The sequence below is a fragment of the Bactrocera oleae genome, chromosome 4 (assembly GCF_042242935.1).
Source record: "Bactrocera oleae isolate idBacOlea1 chromosome 4, idBacOlea1, whole genome shotgun sequence".
Lineage (NCBI taxonomy): Eukaryota > Metazoa > Arthropoda > Insecta > Diptera > Tephritidae > Bactrocera > Bactrocera oleae.
The window spans coordinates 70,598,903-70,622,084 of record NC_091538.1 but is presented as its reverse complement, the minus strand read 5'-3'; the positions used below and the strand labels follow the sequence as shown (position 1 = coordinate 70,622,084).

At 33.2% G+C, this 23,182-nt stretch overlaps 1 protein-coding gene and 1 long non-coding RNA gene across 9 annotated transcripts in view; both read right to left on the bottom strand.

The window, feature by feature from the left end:
* Positions 1-504: 504 nt before the first annotated feature.
* The window catches only part of MESK2 (misexpression suppressor of KSR 2), a 42,800-nt gene continuing 20,122 nt past the window's right edge, over positions 505-23,182 (bottom strand). For 2 of the 8 annotated variants that reach the window (XM_070108375.1, XM_070108377.1), the window contains 5 exons: positions 12,891-13,084; positions 12,206-12,326; positions 11,166-11,730; positions 11,023-11,107; positions 505-1,722 (listed from right to left, as the gene is read on the bottom strand). In XM_070108375.1, coding sequence (XP_069964476.1) covers positions 1,247-1,722; positions 11,023-11,107; positions 11,166-11,730; positions 12,206-12,326; positions 12,891-13,084 — 1,441 coding nt within the window. In that variant the 3' untranslated portion in view covers positions 505-1,246. Of the gene's footprint in view, positions 1,723-3,512; positions 4,232-11,022; positions 11,108-11,165; positions 11,731-12,205; positions 12,327-12,890; positions 13,085-14,170; positions 14,267-23,182 lie in introns of those variants that run through there. The other 6 variants (XM_070108378.1, XM_036367329.2, XM_070108376.1 and 3 more) reach the window with 6 other exon arrangements.
* LOC138857023 (uncharacterized) lies at positions 9,031-11,016 on the bottom strand. The gene is made up of 2 exons (XR_011396017.1): positions 10,036-11,016; positions 9,031-9,482 (listed from the first exon to the last, which is right to left on the bottom strand). It is a non-coding gene; the product is annotated as an uncharacterized lncRNA (long non-coding RNA).

The following is a 23,182-nucleotide window of genomic DNA, read 5'->3' as shown; positions in this document are numbered from 1 at the left end:
TAAAATTTAACTTAAAAGGTTTAACATTTTTGAGATTTTCTCTCATTGACTAAACATATATTATTCTTATTGTTATAACTTTCCTTTGCTGTGATTTTTTATGTTTTTTTTTTGTATATTAAAATCCACTTTGCAACTGCGCCTGCTCGAGTGCCAATTGCTTGTGTTGCGTATACGCCATGTCGGTAACGGAATGAAGAGTTGCTGCTAAGTAAATTAGTTTTTTCTAAAGAAGAGAAATATTTTGAATAAATTTCTCTACGTTTCACTAAACTAATCTCTTCAGCCGTAATTTAATTTTTTTTTTAACAATTTGGGTTTATTTGATTACTTTTACATAAATTTGTTGTTGATATTTGCAATGCTAGCTAACATACTCTCGTTTTCCAATCAATTTGTAAGAATAATTTAAAAATTTACTACTCCAATGTTAGTTAATTGAATGTTGTGATTAGAAATACTTTTAATAAAAAAAAAATGCCAAAATATATTTTTTGCAGTGTAATTATTATGGCATCCCTATGCGAAAACTAAAATTCGTAAAATACTTTTAATTTTTTCTCATTCTATACTCAGCAGTTTTGACTAAAGAAAGCTAATTTTATGGATACTTTTCAAAATAGTTGAAAAATGAACCGTTATTGCTAGAAAAATATGTATGTGCTTCATGCTCCACCAATCAAAAATAGTAGGACGACATTTAAGCAACTTTTTAACTACATTACTAACATTTTATTTACTCGTTTTTGAGTATAATTATAACAAAATAAAGTGATTCATAATAACAAATATTATTTTTGATTTCTATATATGTATTTATGGGCGGTTTCGGCTGCAGCAGTGACATTTCGCTCTTTATTGATTTTATTGCATTTACGTATGTATGCGGCTCATAGCTCAGCTTCAGCAGCTGCTTGTTGGTGTTAAATGCGCGCGTGCACTATTGCAGCTTTCGAAAATTGTGTATTTACTATTTAAGTTTTCATATTCTATTTCAATTTAAGTTTACTACAGTAGGTTTCTGAGCGCAATGATAAACGTCTTCAATTGTGGCTTGAAGAAACTCAGCAATTCTTAAATGATATACTTTTACTTCGCCCAACTCGGAGCTCCGCATACTTTTCCTCACCTTTACACTTCCACAGCATTTCACCTACTTTTCGGTTAACTTTCGTTGCCTCTCTCGCTCTACTTCTAACTCTCGCTCACTATGTTCTTCAGGTGTTTAACTTACTTTTTCTTCCGCTTAACAGCTTACAGCTTCCGGCAGTGGATTCTCCGTGATGCGCATCTTCTGCGCGCTCGTATATGCTGTGCCATTGACGCTCACCTCCGGCTCCGCCTCAAAGTCCAAATCATTCAAATCCTTCTGCATTTCGCAGGCGGGCAAGTGGCGTTCGCGTTCAATCGACTGATTGCCGTTGCCGTCGGACTCGCCACCGGAGGCGTCACCGCTACTCGAGGCGTAGCCGGTATTCGTGGTGTTGTTGTTGTTAATGGCAGTTTCGCGACAGAGACGCACATTGCTGCGCAGCTTCTTTTGTTGTTTCTGCTGCTGGAGCTGTTGCTGCTGTTGTTGTTGTTGTTGTTGTTGTTGTTGCTCAGCTTGCTGTTCACGTCGCTCCTTCTCCAGCTGCTCCTTGAAGTTGGCGAAGAAGATGGACGAGTATGTCTGATACTTGGTGCCACATGGCGAGGTGGCTGGCGTGGAGAGTGGCGTGGCTGTAGTCGTGTTGTTGATGATTGAGTTCAGGTGTATTTCCGTATCACAGAGTGGATAGCAACAGGGGCGCAGCACATTAAAGAAGTGGGGACACAGAGGGAGTGGGAATTTTGCTTATGTTATTTAGCGAATTTATTTTATTTCTTTATTTTTGTTTTTATTTAATTTAATTTCAACGAATTAAAAGTCGATAGATTGAAAGAGGAGGTTGAGAGAATCGTTTGGTTTCTTTTTGTCTGTAGAATGTTTGAGAATTCTTGCTTAGCGCTTTGTGTGCGTGTGTGTTTGTGCATGTGTGTTGAGGGTGGCAAATGCTTGTATGGCTGAGCACGCGCTTCACATGTGACTGAGTCGGTGTGGTGCAGCGGCTGTGCGGCTGAATTTAATGAGCGAAATTCGCAAATATTTTAAGCACAAAGTGTGTGTGTCATTATGTACACTTTATGTAAATTAAAACTCGGCTTGAATGTATTGTTGTTGTTGTTGTTGTTTTGGAATGATGTGTAACTGATTTATGTAATGCACGGCATGACAATGAGGCATGACACATTCGTCCAAATGCGAAGCAGCTTGGCTAGTGCTGAAACACACACACGCAAACCAATTGCCTCACACATACACATACATATTCTTTGTTTCGGATGAGAACTTTTCTTAAGCGTATTTAATAATATCTTAATTTATAAGTATGTTCAGGCTTTGGGTTGCTCAACTTCAAAACGTTTATTTTGAAATATTTTCTCTTATGAAGAAACAACATTTAATTTGTGTCTGCAATTAGTTTCATCATCTGTATTATATATTTTCTTACATCGACCTCATATTTTAATGCCTAATAATTGTTTAAAAATATTTCAGATTTTTAATTCCGCGTATAATTTACCGTTTATAAAATTTATGGTATGTATCGTATATGCTTAAACTTAATGTTACGCCACAAACTCGTGTTTATTGGTCATACTGGTGTTAAATGTTAAACACTACTCAAAAACACGTGGTTCAACATACAAAACAAATTTCCTTCAACAAACAAAAGTTTGACAGGCACCAATGTCAATCGGTCAGTTTTTTATGGCAGTAACTTCAAACTAGAGTTTGTGGTGTAACGGTAACGTACTATGTATATGTGAGCATTTAAGGGTTTTATAATAGTACACGCATGTTTTAGTGGAACGTGAATTTTTCACTTAAAATTTTGTGTTTGGTGAAATATTTGCTTACAAATTTGATAATAATATTCAAAATTTTATTTGATTTTTATTGATATACATGTGTGCATTTTAACATTTAATTTATTCATAACAAGTATTTGATAGACTATATATATATAAGTATATATAGATAGATCTATAATATATATATAGTTAAGTTCTTTTTTTCATACTCCAACCTGCTGTGGCATATGTTCACATTATCGAAACGTAAAAAAAAAAATCCAAAAATTTTATTGAATTTAGGGTCGGTCGATACTCGTAATGTTTTTCCGAGTTGCATCCAAATATTTTCACGATGAATTTTAACGCATATATTCTACTAATTCTGCTTATTGTAGATCTGCAGCAAGACGGCATCTCCAAAATACGCTCTCCGAACATTCCAGACCTCATTAAGCAATTATAATTGTAGAGATAAATACATAAGTCCCCGGAACAAAGTGTGTGAGGGAATATGTTGCACTCTCTCTCTCTCTCTCGCCCTGTATGACCTCAGAGTTAAGCGATTTTCTACACGAAAACCTTTATCTCAAATTTGAAAAAATCATCTTGCTTTAGTTTAGAAAAAAACCAAATTTGTTTTTTTTTTGCTTTCACGAATTTTCTATATATTTCAAAAATTTTGTAAATATTAGGCTATAAAATAATTTTGTTTTTCTTTGCGAATTGATGTGAAAAAAGACAACATCTAGCACATAAATACATTGATAATAATCATAATAATAATAACAGCAAAAACAGCAACTTCGTAATCATAATAATAATAATTATACAATAGTCACAATAAAAATAACTACAGCACTAAACGCAGAGTCATCATAATTCTCATAAAAACAACGGTTTTGCATTAAACGAAAACAGCAACTCTTATGTGTAGGTGTGTTATTGCAATCGGGAATATAACTGTTATAAGCCGAATAGCCAAATATACAAATTACAAAAATGCAAGAGAAAGCAAGTGCAGTGATGCTCAAACACAATCCAGTTCAGCGAGTTCACATAAGCGCGCTTTCTAAATATATTCCAGCCGCCTTGTACTTCCTCATGTTAAATCGTGGATACAGTTATTCAGATATTGATAATTTCGACCGAAGAAGTCAAAGTTGTTGCTGTTGATGATGAATTGTTGTCGTATTGGTGGGGTTGTATGAAGTCGATGGTTGTGATTGTTTGATGATATTGGTGATGCGTTTGCGGTGCTGCTGCGCTTATTGCACACTAAGCTGAATTTGGTTCGAACTGCTCTGACTGGCTGTGGAGAATTTGCGTGCCAACTTTTGTAGTTTACCAACAGCTTTAAAATGGTTTTGTGTTTTTCCAAAAATGAAACAAAAATACAATAAAATAAATCATATGAAAAAAAGATCAAATAATAATAATAATAGCAATAGCAAAATTAAATAACACAAAGCAAAACTTAAATGTTTAAAAGCGGCAAGCAACACAACTTATTTACTCAAGTCTATTGGTGCAGATATTTTGAAAAATATATACTTAAGCGACTACCTAAAACTACATATATATCATACGCATATATATATATATATATATATGTAAAATATAATAATAAGACAGCTAAATACAGAAAAGCAAGAACACAAATATGTGCGGAATGAAATTTTAAAAGAAAAAAGTCCTTTTTATAACTTTCAACTATTTAAAGTAAATTTTTTCAGCTATCGATGGTAAGCCTGTTAACCCGAAAATAATTACTTTGGCTCATAAAGGCCCAGTAGATATATTTTATTTAGTTTATTGGCATGCTTAAGGAAATTCAATAAAGGTTTAAGTTAGGGAGGACATTTATATAATTTCACAAGCAACACAGAGATCGTGTCTATAAGACTCTGATTAAAGTGATTATGGACATCTAAAAACGTAAATATTTATATTAGAGATATGAAAAACTTTAAAATATCTAAAAACATTCTACAAAAACATATATATTCCTAATGCCATAGCTTAAAATTTGTAAGACCATATATAGGGTGAGACAAAAGTACGTAGCATTTGTATCGTTAACAGTGCTGTATGCTGTAGAAATTTAATTTCAATTGATTTTATCAACAATAATTTTTGACATTTTTCCTAAAGATTTTTTGCGGGTACTTTAAACGAGTGGCAACCAAACAATTTAAATCCGAAGAAGCACAATAACAATTCTCTTATATGTTTTTCTACTGAACTAAGAATAAATAATTTATAAATAATAAAATTTTTTCTCATTTTTAAATGAGAAGAGACAATATAGAAAAACTGTCAATGGCCTCATACTAAATTTATTACGTCACCTTTTGTATTTTGTTCCACATCACATCTGTCACAGCCTAAATCGAAAAAAGTAACAGTAAAAACTTGACACAATCTCTAACTTTATCTTTCCAGGCTATGCTCATTTTACTTATTGTTCTTAAAAAATACTGTGTTTGTTGTAGATGATGTTGTTGAAGCCTATCAAAGCCGCTTGCTGTTGTTGGAAGTCAAACGGAACCAAGTGAGCTATAGCGTAAGCATTGCTGCTTTAAACATTATCTAAGTTGAGGAATAAAGTAACGCATTCGCGTGAAATACAGAAAATTCGACGGCAGTCGTAAAGTAAGTCGTAAGTATAATTTAAAGGTTTTGTAATTATTAGATACCCACTTCCCTTTCTGAGTACATAAAATAAATATGCTTTTTATATACTATATATTAATTAGTGTTTAACATTGTTCGTATCGGACGTAGTGTTGTTTTTTCTATATGGTAAGTTTCTGTTACTCACTAGAGGAAATATCGAATTAATATGCTTAATATACTTCAAAGTTTAAACTCATATATTTAATATAAAAAAAATTTTTTTTTATTATTCAGATATAGCAAAACTTGGGAGGACTTAAGCGAAAAAGCAAAGAAAGACTTAACCAATAATTGTTTCATTTTTTGTAAGCGAGTGGCAAAAGAGTACTCAGCTCAGAAAAAATCCCCTCAACATGTTTCATAGCACTGGTAACAGCTGTCAAATAAGTAGTTCATTTCAATTTCCACAACAGCCGATTCTAAGTTCCCGAAATTGTGTGATTTAACCGTGTTTGGCTCGTTTAGTAATGAACAACATTTCGCGTGTTGTTAGTGTTTGGAACGCTACTTGCTGCGATTGTTGGAGAAGTTTATCGTTTTGATTGCACTTTTTCACCAGTATTCCAAACAACCCCGCAAAAAATGGCCGAGGTGCGTTATTCCGGTTATTTTAGCGAGTATTCTTTCGCCACCCGCTTACAGCACAAAAATTATAAAATAAGTGAAATATGCGACTGTTACGAGCAATAAAAACATACTTTTTTGGAAAAGTTCGTGCGCTTCGTAAAATACATTCTTATATATGTATGTACGTACTTTGACAACCGGTGTGCAGGGTTGCAAGAGTTAAATAATAATACACACAAAATTGACAAAAATGTATGATTACAATGTGATTGGCTACAGTTATAATATTATGTGTAGAAGTACACAATTTACAAAAATTCACAAATATAGATCCGGAAATGAGTTTTTGTAATAAAAGGCCACTTGCTAGTATTGTCTTCCTCATTAGTGAATGCTTATTTATTTCTCATAATGTATAGATACGTACATATGTATGAATATTCATAACAATTATGTAAGACATAAAACAATTATATTGTGTGGTTATATAATGCATACTAACACGAAAATTTCTTTTTTTTTTTATTTCGTTTTTTTTTTTTTTGTATTTTGTATTAAATATTTAGAAGAAGTGGGGTTAGATTTGCGATGACAGTGCGATATGCATTGAGGAAACTACAAGTATGCTAAGCTATTGAAAAGGATTGACGCAGCTATTAGTGAGCCCACTCTAACGGTAATTGGTTTTAAAAAGGTGGAACAATCAATCTCATGAAATTAAATTTTTTTTGTTGAGATTTTTAATAATTTTTTTTTGTTTGTTTAATTTTTTGTTATTAATTTTGATTACCAGGTATTTTGTAAATATTGTCTCCTCGTTTTGAACTCTAAAATAGCTGCGTCACAATCGCTTTAACTACACCAATCATTTAATACAAATGCGAATTCGAGAATTCGACGTTCAAAGTAAAGTTTGACTGCATTTTTCTTTTGTTTTTTTCTTTTTGTTGGCAGCGTTTCAGTGTGTCCCTGTGGCAACGCCTCCCACCGTACACAAGGCGTGCGGTTGTCACATACACATATGCACATATTAATACTAGATTACAACAAGCAGTGATACTAGAGTTAAAATTTCTGTTTCTGACAAAAGGTTTTCAAATCTATCGCTTTATTGCGATTTTTCTGCTGTTGCGCGAGGGTTGAAGCGAAGCAACAAAAATGCGGTAGTAATTGCGGGGTTTGGTGGATAATTTTTTTTTGGAAATTAATTGATTAAGAGTTTTTGTTGTTATATAAAGTTTAGTTTTGCGACAAAAAGCAAAGTTACATCAAAATATACATACATACCACAAATGTATATAAAGTTGTTTTAAGTATATATTTTTAGTTTTTGTATTTGCAATTTAGATATTTTGTAGAGCAAATAGCGCGTTTAAGAATGCACACCACACGATTTTTGAAAGTAAAAAGTACAACATTTTTTTTTTTAAATATTTTTAAAGAATTTTTATGAAAAATATTACACATATATTTATTCATAATTTGGTTAAAAACACAATGTTTACACCCAAAACATTCAAAAAAGGCGCATATTTGCATGTGTGTGTGTGTTTTGAATATTTGATGTTGATGGCGTTTTGTTGGAATGCGAATTAATTTCAACGCAAGTTTATGTTTTGTGTGTTTTGAAGCGTGAATTCGTTAGTTTTTGTATGATTCGGTGTGTGGGTTTTCATTAAGTTTTGTATTATAAACATTTGAAAAGGAGATATAAAAGAGAGAAAAAAGAAAAGAAAACATTTGTATGTCCAAATTAAATTTCAATTTCTTCACAGCGTTGGTATTTTGTATTTATCAATGATAGAGCAGTGTATAAGAAACATTTGCTTGTAGTTTATTCAAAAAAAAAAAAAAACAAATAAGTAAATGTATACATTTCAGGCTTATGTGGAGGCATGTTGGGAGCAATGTGGTGAGGCGAGTTATAGAATGATGATTTCGCAGCATGACTGTTAAACTTTTGAAGAGCTGCATCTCATATTTAAAATTTTAAGTGTATACTTGACTTTTGTGCCGATTAAAAATGATAATTTTATATGTGGAATCGCATCGTAGTTAACTCTTAAATCAATATACTTGCTGCAATTTATACTATCCCAATTCAGCTTATTCAACTCCACTCAAAATTTTATTTTAAGCTCCTATCTTTAACCCTAACATAATTCCAAAGTAATTAGTGTGCGCCCACCGCTTTTTTGGTGTGTATGCATTATACTTGTAGTATGACTAATAAGCTAGACAGCAGTAAGTCAAATAATTTCATTTATGCTTTTTTCTCATTTTGTTTTCAAACAACATTTTTATTTTATTTCTGAATAAATCCAATTAAATTCACATCTTTCCAATACTCATCAAATGTAATAATTTTAACAAATTTTTAATTGCTATATCAGTACAAATTAAGTAATATATATGCTTGCTTGTATGCTCATTTTTAAAGTCATCGCCAATTTCAATTTTTTTTTGTGCTTACATACATATGTACATGCATTAGTATAATAATTTGAATATATGACGAATGCAATTTTGTACGATTATGCATACAAACAATTTGATTTTAATATATGTAGTTATGTATGAGTAAATGATGTTGTAATAAATAGTAGCGATAAATAGCTTCTGTGTATGCATGAATCCGTTATAATTACGTTTGTACGTATTTGATTAATGTATGTAAATGAATGGCATAGATTTTGGTTAGAATACGGCGTAGCTTTTGTTTAAATGTATATTCTAAGAAATGCTTGTGTGTAAAGGTGTTTAAGAAAGGCTTGTAAAAATAGTTCGCGTATATGACTATTTTTAATGTTGTTATGCCATTTTAAATTTAAAAAATGTTTTTTTACAGTTTTTAATATATATATATTTTTTTTTGTGTCTTTTGAATATCTAACCAGCCAACCACAATTATTATGCAATTCACTTTACAAATATGCTAAAATTTTTCTAAATTCTCTAACATTATACGTAAGTCGTTTGAATTCAAGCTCGCGTTGCTATGCGAAAATAATGACAATTCTGCTATTTTTCTTATCGTCTTGTCGTTTCACATTTTGTTAATAATTTCACTAAAGCTTTAAAGCCAAATATAACTTGCTTTGCTTTCAGGTTATCATTTAATTCAAGCGTTATGCGTTTTTAATTGTTTAATTTGTATTCGAACTCGCTAAAATTCATTAGTTTATTCAAATACAAAATTATTTTAATTTTCCTACTACTAAATATTGCTTAGAAGCGCAATAATAGGTTAAAACGAAGGGAATATAGTAAAAACAAATTATGTCCATATTGGAAGAAGGCTCATAAAGGAAGTTTCTAAAACAATTCGAATTAAATGCTGTCCCTATATAAAGAAGCTGCTGTTCGAAATCGTAAACTAATTCAAAGTCCTCTCCAAAACATTCCAAAACGAGGTGCATCGCTCGTTCATCTATAACGTACAAGATTCCTCTAAAAATAACTCAAATGTGAACAAATCGAGCGATACACGCATGGTAGAAGCAGAAAGCATGTCGCTTTGGGAATAAAACTGTATGGAAAAGCTTTCTGCTTTGGCACGAATTTAAGGGTTATATCCACTTGTGAATTAAAAAAGTGTTGTTTGCATATACATATATATATATACAATGTGATATATTTGAGAATATTCTACGAAAATTTGAAGTTGAACCAGCAACAAGTTGCTCATATGAGCATATTTACAAAAAATTTGAACCAAAATTTTTAACTTAGTGTAATAGGCTTCCAAAACTTTAAACACGTTTTCCTCGAAACGTTGTTTTTAGAGTCGATGAGAAAAATTTCGGCTTGACCGATCAGCTTGAAATTTTTAGAATAACTTCTTAGATATAGTTGTCAGGTAATGATCAAAGGAATACGATTTTTTATAATAATTTCGATTTTTTAAGTCACTATAAAGTGTAAATATTTTTTACAAAAGTCTACTTTTTTTCTGATGCCGCCATTTTGCCAAGTCTTTCGATGATTACCAGTATTCACTATTTGGTTTTTGAATTTAAGACAATTAAGTTAAGAGTGATAATTAAGCCGAAAAATCTTCCTCACCGGCATACACCTGTTTTCGTAGGTCCTCCGGTAGATCGCCTATGGAATCCAAAATTTTTCTAAATAAATTGCCGTTTATTCAAGTACATTAAAAACTGTTAATGTAACTTTTTTTTTTATTTCTTAAATAAAATACTTCTACAAAAAAATTTTGCAAAAAAAAACGTGTTTTTTCTGACTTGCAAAAGTGGATATAAAACCTTAAGTGTGGGCCGCAACAATAGTTAGAGTGCGAGAGAATAATGCAAAATTCGCCTGCTTTCAAATTGAGATTTAACTATCAGTTCGGAAAATTTTACGATTTATGAATTTCGATTTATAAGAAGATTGGAACTTATTTATCATGTCATAACCTAAATTTCTAAAGTCAATACACTGAAAATATTTTGATTTATGCAACAATGTGTATTTAAAATATAAATTAGTTGAGCTTAACATTTCTTCACCTGAAAGCGATTTTCTATAATAAATGCGGTTTCCAATAACTTCTAATAATAAATAATGTGTGTGTTTCCTAATATTAATATTAATGTATTTTACCAAAAAATTTATGCGCGACTGAATAGTTTCTGCATGTACTGTATAACACTATTTCGTAAGCACTTTCGCTTTTGAATCTGATTTGCTGTTTCAAAGTTTGCGCCTGATGAATTGCGTTAATTTTTACACGATGTCTTATAAAGTTCGAATATACTTGTACTCGTGTGTAAACTACTAATGGCAATGGGAACTATGTAGTATATTATATAAGTAATTGGTGGTTGTTGTGGTTTGTGGTGGAGGTGATGGTTCTTTGTAATGCTAATTTAAGTTCCGCAGTGATTTAACACTTACCATAGCCCTCGCCCTGCAGGAAAAGCCTGAAGGCCTCGGCCAACTTCGCCGGCTGTTCCTCCATCACCATGGCGCAATCGGAAATCTGCAAAGCAAAGAAATATATATATATATATATATATATGACAAGTTGTTTAGCAAACCTTCATCCAAGATGAGTTTGTTGGATCCAAGCGCCCATTGAAGGTAACGGTATCATCGACATGTGGCGACAAGGCGCCGGTTATATTAATAACCGGCATTTTCAGTGTGCACGACGATGGCTGAGTGCCGGGAGTGCCTGGTGGTGTACGTGTAATATTCAAATCGTTGCGATGTATATACGAATTGATGAACATGGCCAAATTAGTGGGATTGACGCCGCGTTCAAAGTGTTGCTTAAACATTTGCACCATATCGTAGTTGCGCTCTTCTGGATTGCGGCCTAAATGGTGCCACATCAGATAATCGATGACGCTCTGAGTCATACCCTTGGTACGCAAGAAGCGTGTATTGAAACTCTGATAGCCCCACTCGATCCAGCCGGATTGCGTCGAAACGCAATTGATGAGCACCAAAGCGCCGACCTTATCCGGATGATTGTGGGCAAAACGGGCCAGTATATTGGCGCCAGCGCCAACACCGAAGCCGATCACTGATTTGAGACCAAAATGCGACATCACGAAAACCAGCTGAGCGGCCAATTCATCCATGGTTGGATAGACATAACTGCGGCAGTGAAGTAGAGTTAAAGTGGATTACATTTTGATTTAAAGCCATTTATGTATTTAAATATCACTAATGCGTACGTACAAAAATTGTGGACTGATAAGAATACCTTTAAACCAATGAACGAAAAAAAGGGTTAATTTTGTAAAAATTTCGAAATGAACTCGAAAAAACGAATTTACTAAATACATCTTTTGAATACATTTTGACAGATTGCCTATCGACGTAATACTGGAAACTACAAAATCAAAGCTTTCACGTTTTTGATTGACATTTATGTGTCTAATGATACGAAAAACAAAACATTCATAATTTGAAAAAAGTATCGAATCGTTAGAAAATTAAAAAAACTAAAATTAAAATTTTCAGACTAAAATTCGTCGATATATCGTCGAGTAAAATAGCATTTCTCAACTCAAGCCGAATTCGACAAGTATATTCTCTAATCAACCCACAATATTTCATATATATTTACTCTTCTGGCAATATAGGTGCTCCTTCTTCTTGCCCAGGAGCTGTAACGTGATAGACGCAGAAATTCTCAAGCAAACTGCGTAGTGGCGGAAAGTTGAAAAATCCAGCAAAGCTAGTAGCATCTGAAAGTAAATAAAAAAAGTATTTAAAAAGTGCATTCATCTATTCCATAATATATTTTATTGTATAAAATTTTATTTTAAACTGACGAGTTCTCAAATTCATATTCGAAGAATGTTAGGTGTCGAATGAAGCAAATATTTGACAGCTGGCGTGTTAGCAGTGCCATTAAATACACTCAGGTCAATTTTATCCGTTGCACTCATTCGAAAAAATAGCTCTATTATATACTAACGGAAAATCTTTTGAAGGATGAGTGCCTAGATATGTATATGAATCCATACATAACATATTTTGTTAGAAAAATCTTTGGACAAGATTTAATCCGTTTATTAAGTATTAGTCTTCAAATATTTTTTTATTTCTAATCACATCTTCTAAAAAATGCTTTAGTATTGTATCCGAAGTTTTTCCGATTTTTAAGTTTACATTTGAAAATATGAATATTTAAGAACTTTAACGCTCGGCTAGACCTCAGTTACTCTACTAAAAATTCAATTTTTTTTAGATTCTCTTTCTCTCTCGTCACTTTCTCCGAGCTTAATAAAAAATCATTTCATACTTACAATTTAATCCCAGATCGTGATACGTCAAAATTGCTGGCTTTGTAGTGTCGCCCTGCACGGCTACGTGTATATCGCCCTTATCAGTGGGCACAAGACGTTGCTCGCATGCCTGCAATGTGGAGCCGCGTGTATATGGAAATTGCAGCCACACAGAGCGCAATTCAATATCGTCCATAGGATCGACGGGCATGGTGCTATCGAAGTGAAAATTGCGTATTAGTATAAATTTTGAACTATTTCAAATAACATTTTTTAACATAACCTAACTTTAACATAATTATTCAACCAACTGCTTGGCATTATATGTGTATATACTTAATTGTAATTGCTAAGTGGCGTCCGTATGGCATTGATTGCTATGTGAGAGCGGTACATATCTACTATATAATATTCGAATAGGAGTACTGGAGCATTTGGTGTGTAGAAATATGTTTGAGCTTGTGTAGTGGTATTGAATTTTTTTGTTTGGTCTTTATTGGGTTTCACAAACTAGCAGCAGATCCTTGGATTTGCATATATTTAATTTTCATTCGGATTTGGTTAGGTCTTAGCTTAAGTGTTTGCATTTCTTGCTTACTAACTATTAGTGTACATTCATTCATCTATCACAGGCAAGTGTTTGCTAGGTACATTCAACTGTATGCTATGCTGAGTTTTATATTTTTAGGTTTTAATCCAAATCATTTGGTGGCACGATTCTATTACTATATTTTACAATAAAATGAATCAAGTAATTGGTTGCAGATCCTGCTTGCCTATATTTACTTGGGATGCTCTTTAATGCGTCAAATGCAGCAAGTTTCTCAAACCAGATGCTAAGCTACGTGTAAGGCTAATGCTAAGCTAAGTTTAAGTAAAAAACTATAAATACTAAGCTATAAAATATAATAAAATTAGTACAGTAAAAAGTATAAAATAAAAAGTCATACCAACTCAACAATTATTTAAATATATTTTCGGAATCTAAAAGCTTAAGGAAAATACATACAATATATTAAAATATGTATTCGTACATAATATAATATATAGCTAATGGTATTGAAAATATTTAAGAAATCATATAAAATACACGTTTAGGTCGGGATTTGCATGTTATGAATTGTTTCTTAGCAGGATTTTCGGATCTTCACCGTTATGTGAAAAGTCGTTTATTTTCATATAATTTTTATATAGTACTTTTTTTTGTTGTTTTATTGATATGAAAATCTATTTAATGCAGATTGTAGTTGCTAGTTGTAATTGTAGTTTATTATTTTAGGCGTTATAATCAGCGCGCTTACCCCAACAGACGTGCCTCCTCGGCCGTGTGTGTCGGCGCAGATGGCATCTTCGTGTTCAGTGGCTTACCGATTTTGTCCCGGTCTCTGAAATAAACACTATAGACATGCAAGCGCAAAGAAAACACGTTGTCGAACAAAAAAACTAAAAACTAAGTGTCAGCCACAAGCGATATTCATAGATTTAGACGAGCTTTCGGAGTGTTTGGTGTACATTTCTAAAAAGTGCTTTCAAAAAGTTAAAAAGCGAAAGCGATTATTTCATTATAGCTTTTGTTGAAACCTTTCATGTATTATATTTAAGGTAAGTAATTTTGATGTTATTAGAATATAAAATAAGTATAAATTTTAGACTCTAAAAAGACAGAGCTAACGACAAGAAAATTAAATTGAAATTATATTTTCGAATTAACAAAGCTGAGAATAAAATTAAATTGTAAGCTACAATTTTGTCCAATCTAATTGTCGTTTTGTTTTAAAATAATACAAAATAAAATTTACAGGAAAAAATTTTTTTATTTTAAATTTCATTTTAGGAAAAATAATATTCTTTTAGCTTCATCGCTGTTCTTTAACACTTTATAAAAATAATTGATATGAAATGCAAAATAATTTTTAAAGAATAAAACATTTTACATATTAAAATTTTTTTTTTTTATTTTTAAGAAGAACGCTAGATTCTTATTCAGCTAACTCGAAGATCAACAATTTAAACTTATAATCGTATGGAGTTAAAATAAGTTTCAATATTTCACTTATGTATTAGCTATCTATGTAAGCTTGCGTATTAGCTAATTGGACAACACTAAAAGCTCAAATAAATATCGCTTGTTATTATGCCTTTGGATTAATATAAAATAATTTGTTTCAATAAAAAGGAAGAGAATCCATCACAGTAACAGATTTAAATGTAATTCATACATTAAATGAGCGTGTATGTGTGAAAGTGTTATGAGTGAAAAGAGATAAAAAGTGAAAGCTTAGAATTTGATAGTAATACACCTTAGGGGTGTCCCTAAATTCGATAATATGGTTAATATATGCAATAATTGGTTTATTTAGTCGAGAAAGAACGCTGCCGTTAGAAAATGAAAATAAAAAAGATTTTATTAAAAAGCTCTCAACATTTAAAATTTTATATTTACAAATATTTTTTTTTTAATTTCTAACGAAAATCGTATACAAATTAGTCATTATGCATATTGTGCCTTTTTTCAAGCAATTTCCTCTCAAGGACACTCCAAAGTGAATTAATATGTATGAGTTTCCGTACTCTCAGTATTCGAAAAGGTTGACTGAGTTTTAGTTTAATGCTTTTTATTGGCTTTTCCACCAGTTTGTCCTTTTTAATAAAATGGCTTGTGAAAGTGATGAATCCCTAACTAAATAAACGAAATGCCGTTGCCTCTCGTGGAAACTAGCAAATTGTATTTAGCAACAACAACAAATGGTAGTGAATATTAAAACGAGCAATCAAAATTGCAAAACAATGCAATAAATATAACACAAAAAGCAATAATTTTCAACATGCATGACTGGCAATGAAAACCCGAAAGTGAAAAACTACAAGCGCACTACGCCATGTAACAACCGTAAATACGAACATAAATTCATGCGTACCAAACCAAAGCATAAAAGCAGGCGCATGCTGGGGCAAGTAGCGGAAAAAAATGAAAAGCATGTGCAAAAAGGATATGCTCATGTACACATTATGAATGGAAATATTAAATAGTTGCGCTTAAAGCAGAGTATACCCTTTACAAACTTATATTAGGACATACACTTGTAAAATACATATACATATGTATGAGACTTGGCTGAATGTGCATTTGATGAATGGGTGTGTAGTAAAAAATGTGTGTAACATATACAAAAAATGAGTCAGCGGCCTTAAAGTAAGTGGTATGAGCATGAATAGGAAAACTGAAAAAAAACAACAACTAATGCAGAACAAACTTAATCAAAATATTAAAATTTATACCATTAACCATAACCATTCATATGTACAATATATAGTAACCTGCGTCACATAACGTTGTAGTACATATGTACACTTGTAAATGATGCCTTCAGCCAAGTATGCGAAATATACGCTCGTAAAATTCGAAATTAGGCGCCATCAAAGCGACGCATGTTGCCCACAAAAGTGCCATTGACTGCTATTTCGGTAAGCGATTAGCGAAAGGAGTGTAAGCGGAGAGATATGCCATAGCTTTAAAATTAATAAAACCCCACCCAAGGCAAATAGCGTTCAACGGATGTCTTACTTAACGCACGAGCCGCTACAATCGAAGCCGGCATAGTCTGAAACAGTTCGAACTAACACAATCTCTTTCACCCAAACGAATACTTGTATATGACAGTTTGTATACTGGAAAGTATATACGGGTCGATTACCAATACAATAACACACTGGAAAAAGGAGTGGAACAGTTTGAGAAGAGGGTATAACATATTTACAGTTAGTCTCCAAAATGTCTAAAAATAGAAGATTGCAATAAAGAAATGCTAATGACCACGATAGCTGTCAGCAATTGAGTTATGATATTGATCATAATTATGAGTAATGTGCGGTAGCCAACCTCATTTCTCTTTAAAAGGGATCTTGATTGAAATTACATATTAGTTTATTAAACCCTAAAATTTACTTTCGAAAACTCATACCTAACGAAGCACTTAGATATTTTGATGATACCCACAATAAGTATTTTAGCTATCCACCAGTGCAAAAGTTTTGAAAGGCGCTGTATTCACAACAGCACATACATATGTATGTTGGTATACAAATTTCAAATTTAGTAAAGTAGTAAAGAATCAAAGCTCTGAAATCCATTAGCAAAACAAGTGTTTGCTAAAATGTTCAGTAGCTAGAGGCGGAAATCGAAATGTTGATTCCCACTTAGCTGGACACCCACACAACTCACCGAAACCGAGTGCCATAGTCATACGTACTCAATGCAAAATGGCGAAGACTTAGCGACGCGAAAACTAGTCGGTGGGTATTCAAAGAAAGCCCAAAAGCATAGAGAGCCCTCGCACCCAATACTCAAACGCGCACTTGCACATAGGTATATGGTATTTATGGTCGAGGAATTTTTGTGGCCTTTCTTTTGAAATAATTCAACGGCGCCATTTGTGTGACGGGTAAATAAACTTCAATAGCCGTCAACACACGCTCAAGCATAGATACTTTTGTATAGAGGTATAAAGGTACCTGTCAAACGAAATTATACTCGTAGTCCGAAGTAAAAGAAAATAAGGTGCTTGTGTTTGCAATAAAAGGTTGTTTGTCTGTGCCCGTGAGAGAGGACACAAGAAAAAATAAAATTTAACCAAATATTAACAAAATTTCATGAAACTGGGGATAGCTTATGACTAACAGGACGATGGACCTTCATTTGCATTGGTGTTGTGTATTTGTTTAATTTGTTGTCGTATATAATTGCTTTTAATTAGCTGGCCACAATTAGAGTTGATTACAAGGAATAAAAAAGGGGAGCACAATAACGGACAAAGTTGTAAAAAGTTTGCAGCACAAAGAAAAACAAGAAAACTCGCACACACATATACATACATAGATACATTGAAATGTATGAATTGGTTCATAATCAAAGCTTTCTTTCGTGATGTAAGCAAATTATTCAGAAGTATTCAGAAATACAGAGAAAGTAGCAGTAAATTTTACTAAGAAATTAAAATTTAGCAACTAGTTTGGATATATTGCAGATTAAAGCGCTAAAAAGCTTTTATTATTTTTATATCAGAATTCACGAGTGCTTAAAACTTCAGTAAATTTCCTCCCGGCTTCAGCATAAAGGCATTGACATTTACTAAAGATAATGCATCAGGCTCGAATATGTAGGTTACAAACCGGATTGAAACTGCCGTTAACAGGTTTCAGCTGGGATCTCGTATCTTCAAGAGCTGCCTTTGAGTTCACTGATCTTTTATTGGTTAGTATTTTTCTCAAATGTCTGAGCATTTTTTAAGTTGTATTTCCTTTTAATACTTTACGATGATAAGATGAATTGGGCAAAATTTTTTCAGTTCCGGACCAATCCAAGCAACTATAGGTACTTGTAGGATATCAAAGTGGACTTTGAACGGCTAATCGATGTTATGAGATGCTTTTTTAGTTCTCAAGCGTTTATCTTTCCTCAACGAAGAGCGCCTGTTAGCAAACAAATAAAAATGGTTTTTATGTCAGTCAGAACTTATTTCTGTAAGGGGCTCTCCATCAAGCTTAGTTTTCGACTACCGGATGCCTGTAGATATTTTCACGCATAAGTGGCTGCTTAAGGTAGCAGTAGATGTATTGCTTTGAAGTGCAGCGGCAGTACTAACTGTGAGCTCGCTCGCTGTGCACTCAAAATTAGTTAAGTAGTGTCTGAACTCAATATCGATAGCAACAAGGTACTTTATTCCCAGACTCATTCGAATGCCTGATCACAACGGAATCACTGGAAACTTCAAAGTCGATAAGGTTACAAGAGAAGACACACTTTTTTCGATGGAATCGGATTCGGAAGGTGTTGGATCACCGTTGTCCTATTACATTCTAGCGATGGACCCATAGACTTCGCGAGAACTTAGCAGGTGCTGTACAACAACTAGCTCCTGAGCGACTGCGAGATACTTCTGGCCTATCGCGGAACGGAAGAGATCTACTGAACTATTCACTTTCAAAAGGGTTTATTTTGCCACAATTGTAGGATATATTACCAGACATTACCCAATAGGCGTGCATGCGGTAAAGTTGCAAATTTTTTCGGACGCTAACTGTCTAAATTGTATAGTTGAAGTTGAAACATCCAAGCACTTTCTCCTCCATTGTTCAGCTTTTGCAAGACTGCGATTGAAACATCCCGGCAGTCTTATCTTTGGCTAACCTGACGATATAACCGGATATCAGCCGTCTCAACAAATTAGTGGTAGACTCAAAGTGCTTTGTTGATTTTTGAGAATCTTTTTGATCATTATTTAAGAGTATTTAGATATCACAATGAACCGGCGTTCTCAGTTGTCTAAGTGGGAAACGTTTTTAGATCGACCCTCTAACCTAACCTAACCTGCCAAAACAGGAATCTTGCCCAAATATATGAAGCTACCAAAAAATTATGGCTCAATATTATTGTTACTATAACCTAACTGTTCATTTCAGAACTCATTACCATTTTTCCTAAAAGCTCACGTTTACAACATTGTACTTTGTTGCGTTGAATACAGTCTTTTATACTTTTCCCTACATGGTCATTGTTATTTGTTTACATTTTCAGCTACAATATAGTAAATTTAATAAATATGTATATACAAGCGGCTCAGTTTGATATAAAAAAGTCTCATTTAACATGACACACTCGAATGCACCGGATTTGAACTGGTGCGAACCGGTGACGGTGAGTGCAAGTACTTAAGAATGCAAATAAATCCAAAGCCCGCCGCCAAAGTATGAATGAAGGCGTGAACACGACTGAAGCAATAACAATGACAGTGCCAACGTCAGCGTTCGATCGCAGAGTCGACGCCGATGACAATATGCAGCCGGCAAATTTAAAGAAACTTGCGAGTTTACAATAAATAATGCTGATTCTAAATTCGATCAATAAGCACGAGAGTCACGATCGTTAGCATGGTCACTAAGGTACTGATTGGAGCGTTAAAGGTGAAGCAATGGCACACTCCCACCTTTTGAATAATCATAAAACGTTGTTGTTTTTGTTGTTAGCTCACGTTTATTTTGTTTAATAACAAACCACAACTGCAACTGTAAACAAACGCGGAATAATTTGTATGTTAAGTAGATCTACATACATCAGTGTGCAGGGAGAAAATGTGGCTAAAATGCAGCTGTGAATTTATAATTGATATTTTAAATATAATTAATTAAAATGCAGTAGAGCACCGTTGGATCGAAGTAACTTTTATATATATAGAAATATTTTTTGAAAATAAACCTTTGTATACCCTGAACAGGGTGTATATTAAGTCTATCATGGAGTAAACGTCGGAACCCCTATAAACATATATAAATGATCAACGTGACGAGCTGAATTGATTTGGCCATGTCCATCTGTCTGTCTGTATATACGCGAACTAGTAACTAAGTTTTTGAAATATCGCTTTGAAATTTTACACATGTTCTTCTCTCTTTAAGTAGCTGCTCATTTGTCGGCATCGACGATATCAGATCACTATGTTATATAGCTGTCATACCAACTAACCGATTAAAATCTAGTTCTTGTATAGAAAATTTTTTTATTTAACAATATATCTTCTCGAAATTAGGCATAACAGACAACTGTAGCATACTTGTATAACTGACCAATCAAGATAAAACCCTTTTTATACCCTTTTATGCTATAAAAATGCTACCTGTAAAGGGTATTCTAGCTTCGCTACAAATGTAGCTAACGTTTCCTTATAAGACAGTATTGCGGCGCAGTTTCAGTTATATAACGCATATTTATATTACTCATATATAGAATACTTGCTCCGTAACTCAGGAAATCGGTCGTGCAGCATGTGAAACGGGCCGTTGATAAATTAAATCTATTTTATCCAACCTCTTCTTCCCTTTAAAAACAAGCAAACCAGAAACAACAAAGATTTACTTTCATTTTCAATGCAGTTGCATGAAAAATTCATAGGAAAACAGAAACTCACACACACTGACACATGTGGCAAAAATATATGTATTTAGCAGTGAGGCTGCTACTTCACTGCGGCGTGGCATGTTTGTGGGCGTCCAAAAAAGTAACACACAAGCCCAGCGAGCTCATGGGTCATATGAAATATGCATGGCAACATGCAACATCGGCAGCGGCAAATGCAAAAAAGTGAATTCCACGAAATTACAAGAAAATCGACAAAATTAAAGATTGCGCAAACTGTAAAAAAAAATGGGTAAACACAAACAAGAATAATGCAATGCTGTATCGAAATATCTAAAACACATTGACGCTGGGAGCGCAATTATTTGTCGCTATTATCGATGGAGGTTACAAGCTGTGGTGGCGGCAGTGCACCAATTACGCTTGAACATGCACAAAGCTTGTAGCCGCTAGTTTGCATGTACTCATATTTATATATAATACATATGTAGCTGTGTGGAAGTGATTGCACTCGCATATGTAATTAATGTGGGTGCAGGGTCGGTCCTCAAACTTATATACTTGACTTGGCCGATTTGTCGTTCACTTGTGGTCGCCATTACATCAAAATTGACACAAATCGCCCCCACAAAATGCGAATGTTTGTTTGTATACTTATACCTATATTATATATTGAGTACGATAACAGTACATACAAATAATAAGAGTTGACTTTGAGGTAAGGAATTCTCAAAAAATCAATAAGTGTCACATTTAGTATTTTAAAGAACATCTGGAAAATTTTACAAATCTAGACTATTTTTAAACAAAGTAATATGCCTAAGGAAATCATCGTTCTCTCCGAGAGTTTTATACTGAGAACAGTTATTTAAATGACTTAAAAGAGACAAGCAAATGAGGTGACGAAGTTGGCATATAAGGTGACTGCAACGATTTAGATGTTCTATATTTTTCGAATTCGTCTGCTCCGCAAATAGAGAGTAACTCAGAACAAAACCTAAGAAAAATTAAACTAGAAAAAACGTCAAACGATATGTAAAGAAGAATAAAAAATGCCAATAATTGTCAACTCGATGGTCTAATTTATTATTTTCTAACAAAATTCGGTGTGTCAGCTAGTTATAAATAGTTATGGAAGTTATGGAGTCTGCGAATTCGAATTGCCTTTGTAACAGTACAATACTTGTAGGCATAGTGATCCAGAGGTATTCTAACTTGATTTGTTGTTGTTACACGAGTATGTATTCCTGTTATAATATGCAAAATTTTCCACTTGTTCAATCCTTATAAATCTATTACGTTATTTCAAATCTCCTACAGCATTTAAATACAAGCATTTTTTTAGTACTTCCATCAGCACGAAATAATTTTTAAAAAATTTTTTTAATTGCTAATCAAAAGCGCGTAATTATTTCTAAGCGCAGCTCAAAGTGAATTAAGCACAAAGGGAGTTCCTCGCGACCGCATTCGTGTTAAAAATAATTTCATATTTCACATTTTCGTGCACGTGGAACTTGAGGATACAAGTGAAGAGGCGAGCATTGCAATGGGCAATTGAAGAGCTAAATTCAGCTAATTTGCGTGATTTTCAAGTTATCAGCTGCGGTGGAGCGGTGTATGCTAATTGATGCAAAAACAATAACAAACAAAAACAGTACATCGACCAGCTGCATTCAGTTGCAGGCAAGAGCTGGTGTTTATTCACCGTTCACGGTCATCCCGGTCAAACGGCTGAGTCCATAAAAGCGGTCGACTAAAATGCGATACTTATGATTACACAACTACTCAGAGCATATACCTATATTATATATATGTATTGTAAATAGGTATGAATAAGTTTTGTGTATGAACGAGTCTGAATTTATTTGAATTATTTGAGCGATTTCTAAGAAATAACTCGGCGTGGGCAGCCGTTACTAACAGGCTGGCAGGAAGTGTTAATTGAAGTAAATATGCGATTTATTTGTCAACACACACATAGTTGAGGGGAGAGGAATGAGATGCAACTCGGATGAAAATCTTAGTAATTAACACAAACATATTCATATATTCATAGGTATATATGCATAAATATATATGTTTCAAAGAATTAGTTAGAATTTCTGACTTGCAAAGCAGCTCACAATTATTGCTAATTCTAAACGTAATGCGCTATCATAATATTCTTTAAAAATAATGCAAAAATAATTTCAAAACAGGTACTAGTTCAGTGATGTATGGAAATTCTTTACTTTTTTTAAAAAACATTTTTCTAATTAAAGGGTGTTTTCATTAGAACTAACAAATTGTGCAAATTTGCAATTTTGGAACTCAAATTCCTTTCTATTTGATTTCAGTAATCAGTTAACCCTGAATTTTTATCAAGTTCTCTTTCTTATTCGTTTATATGAGAAAATGACCAAAT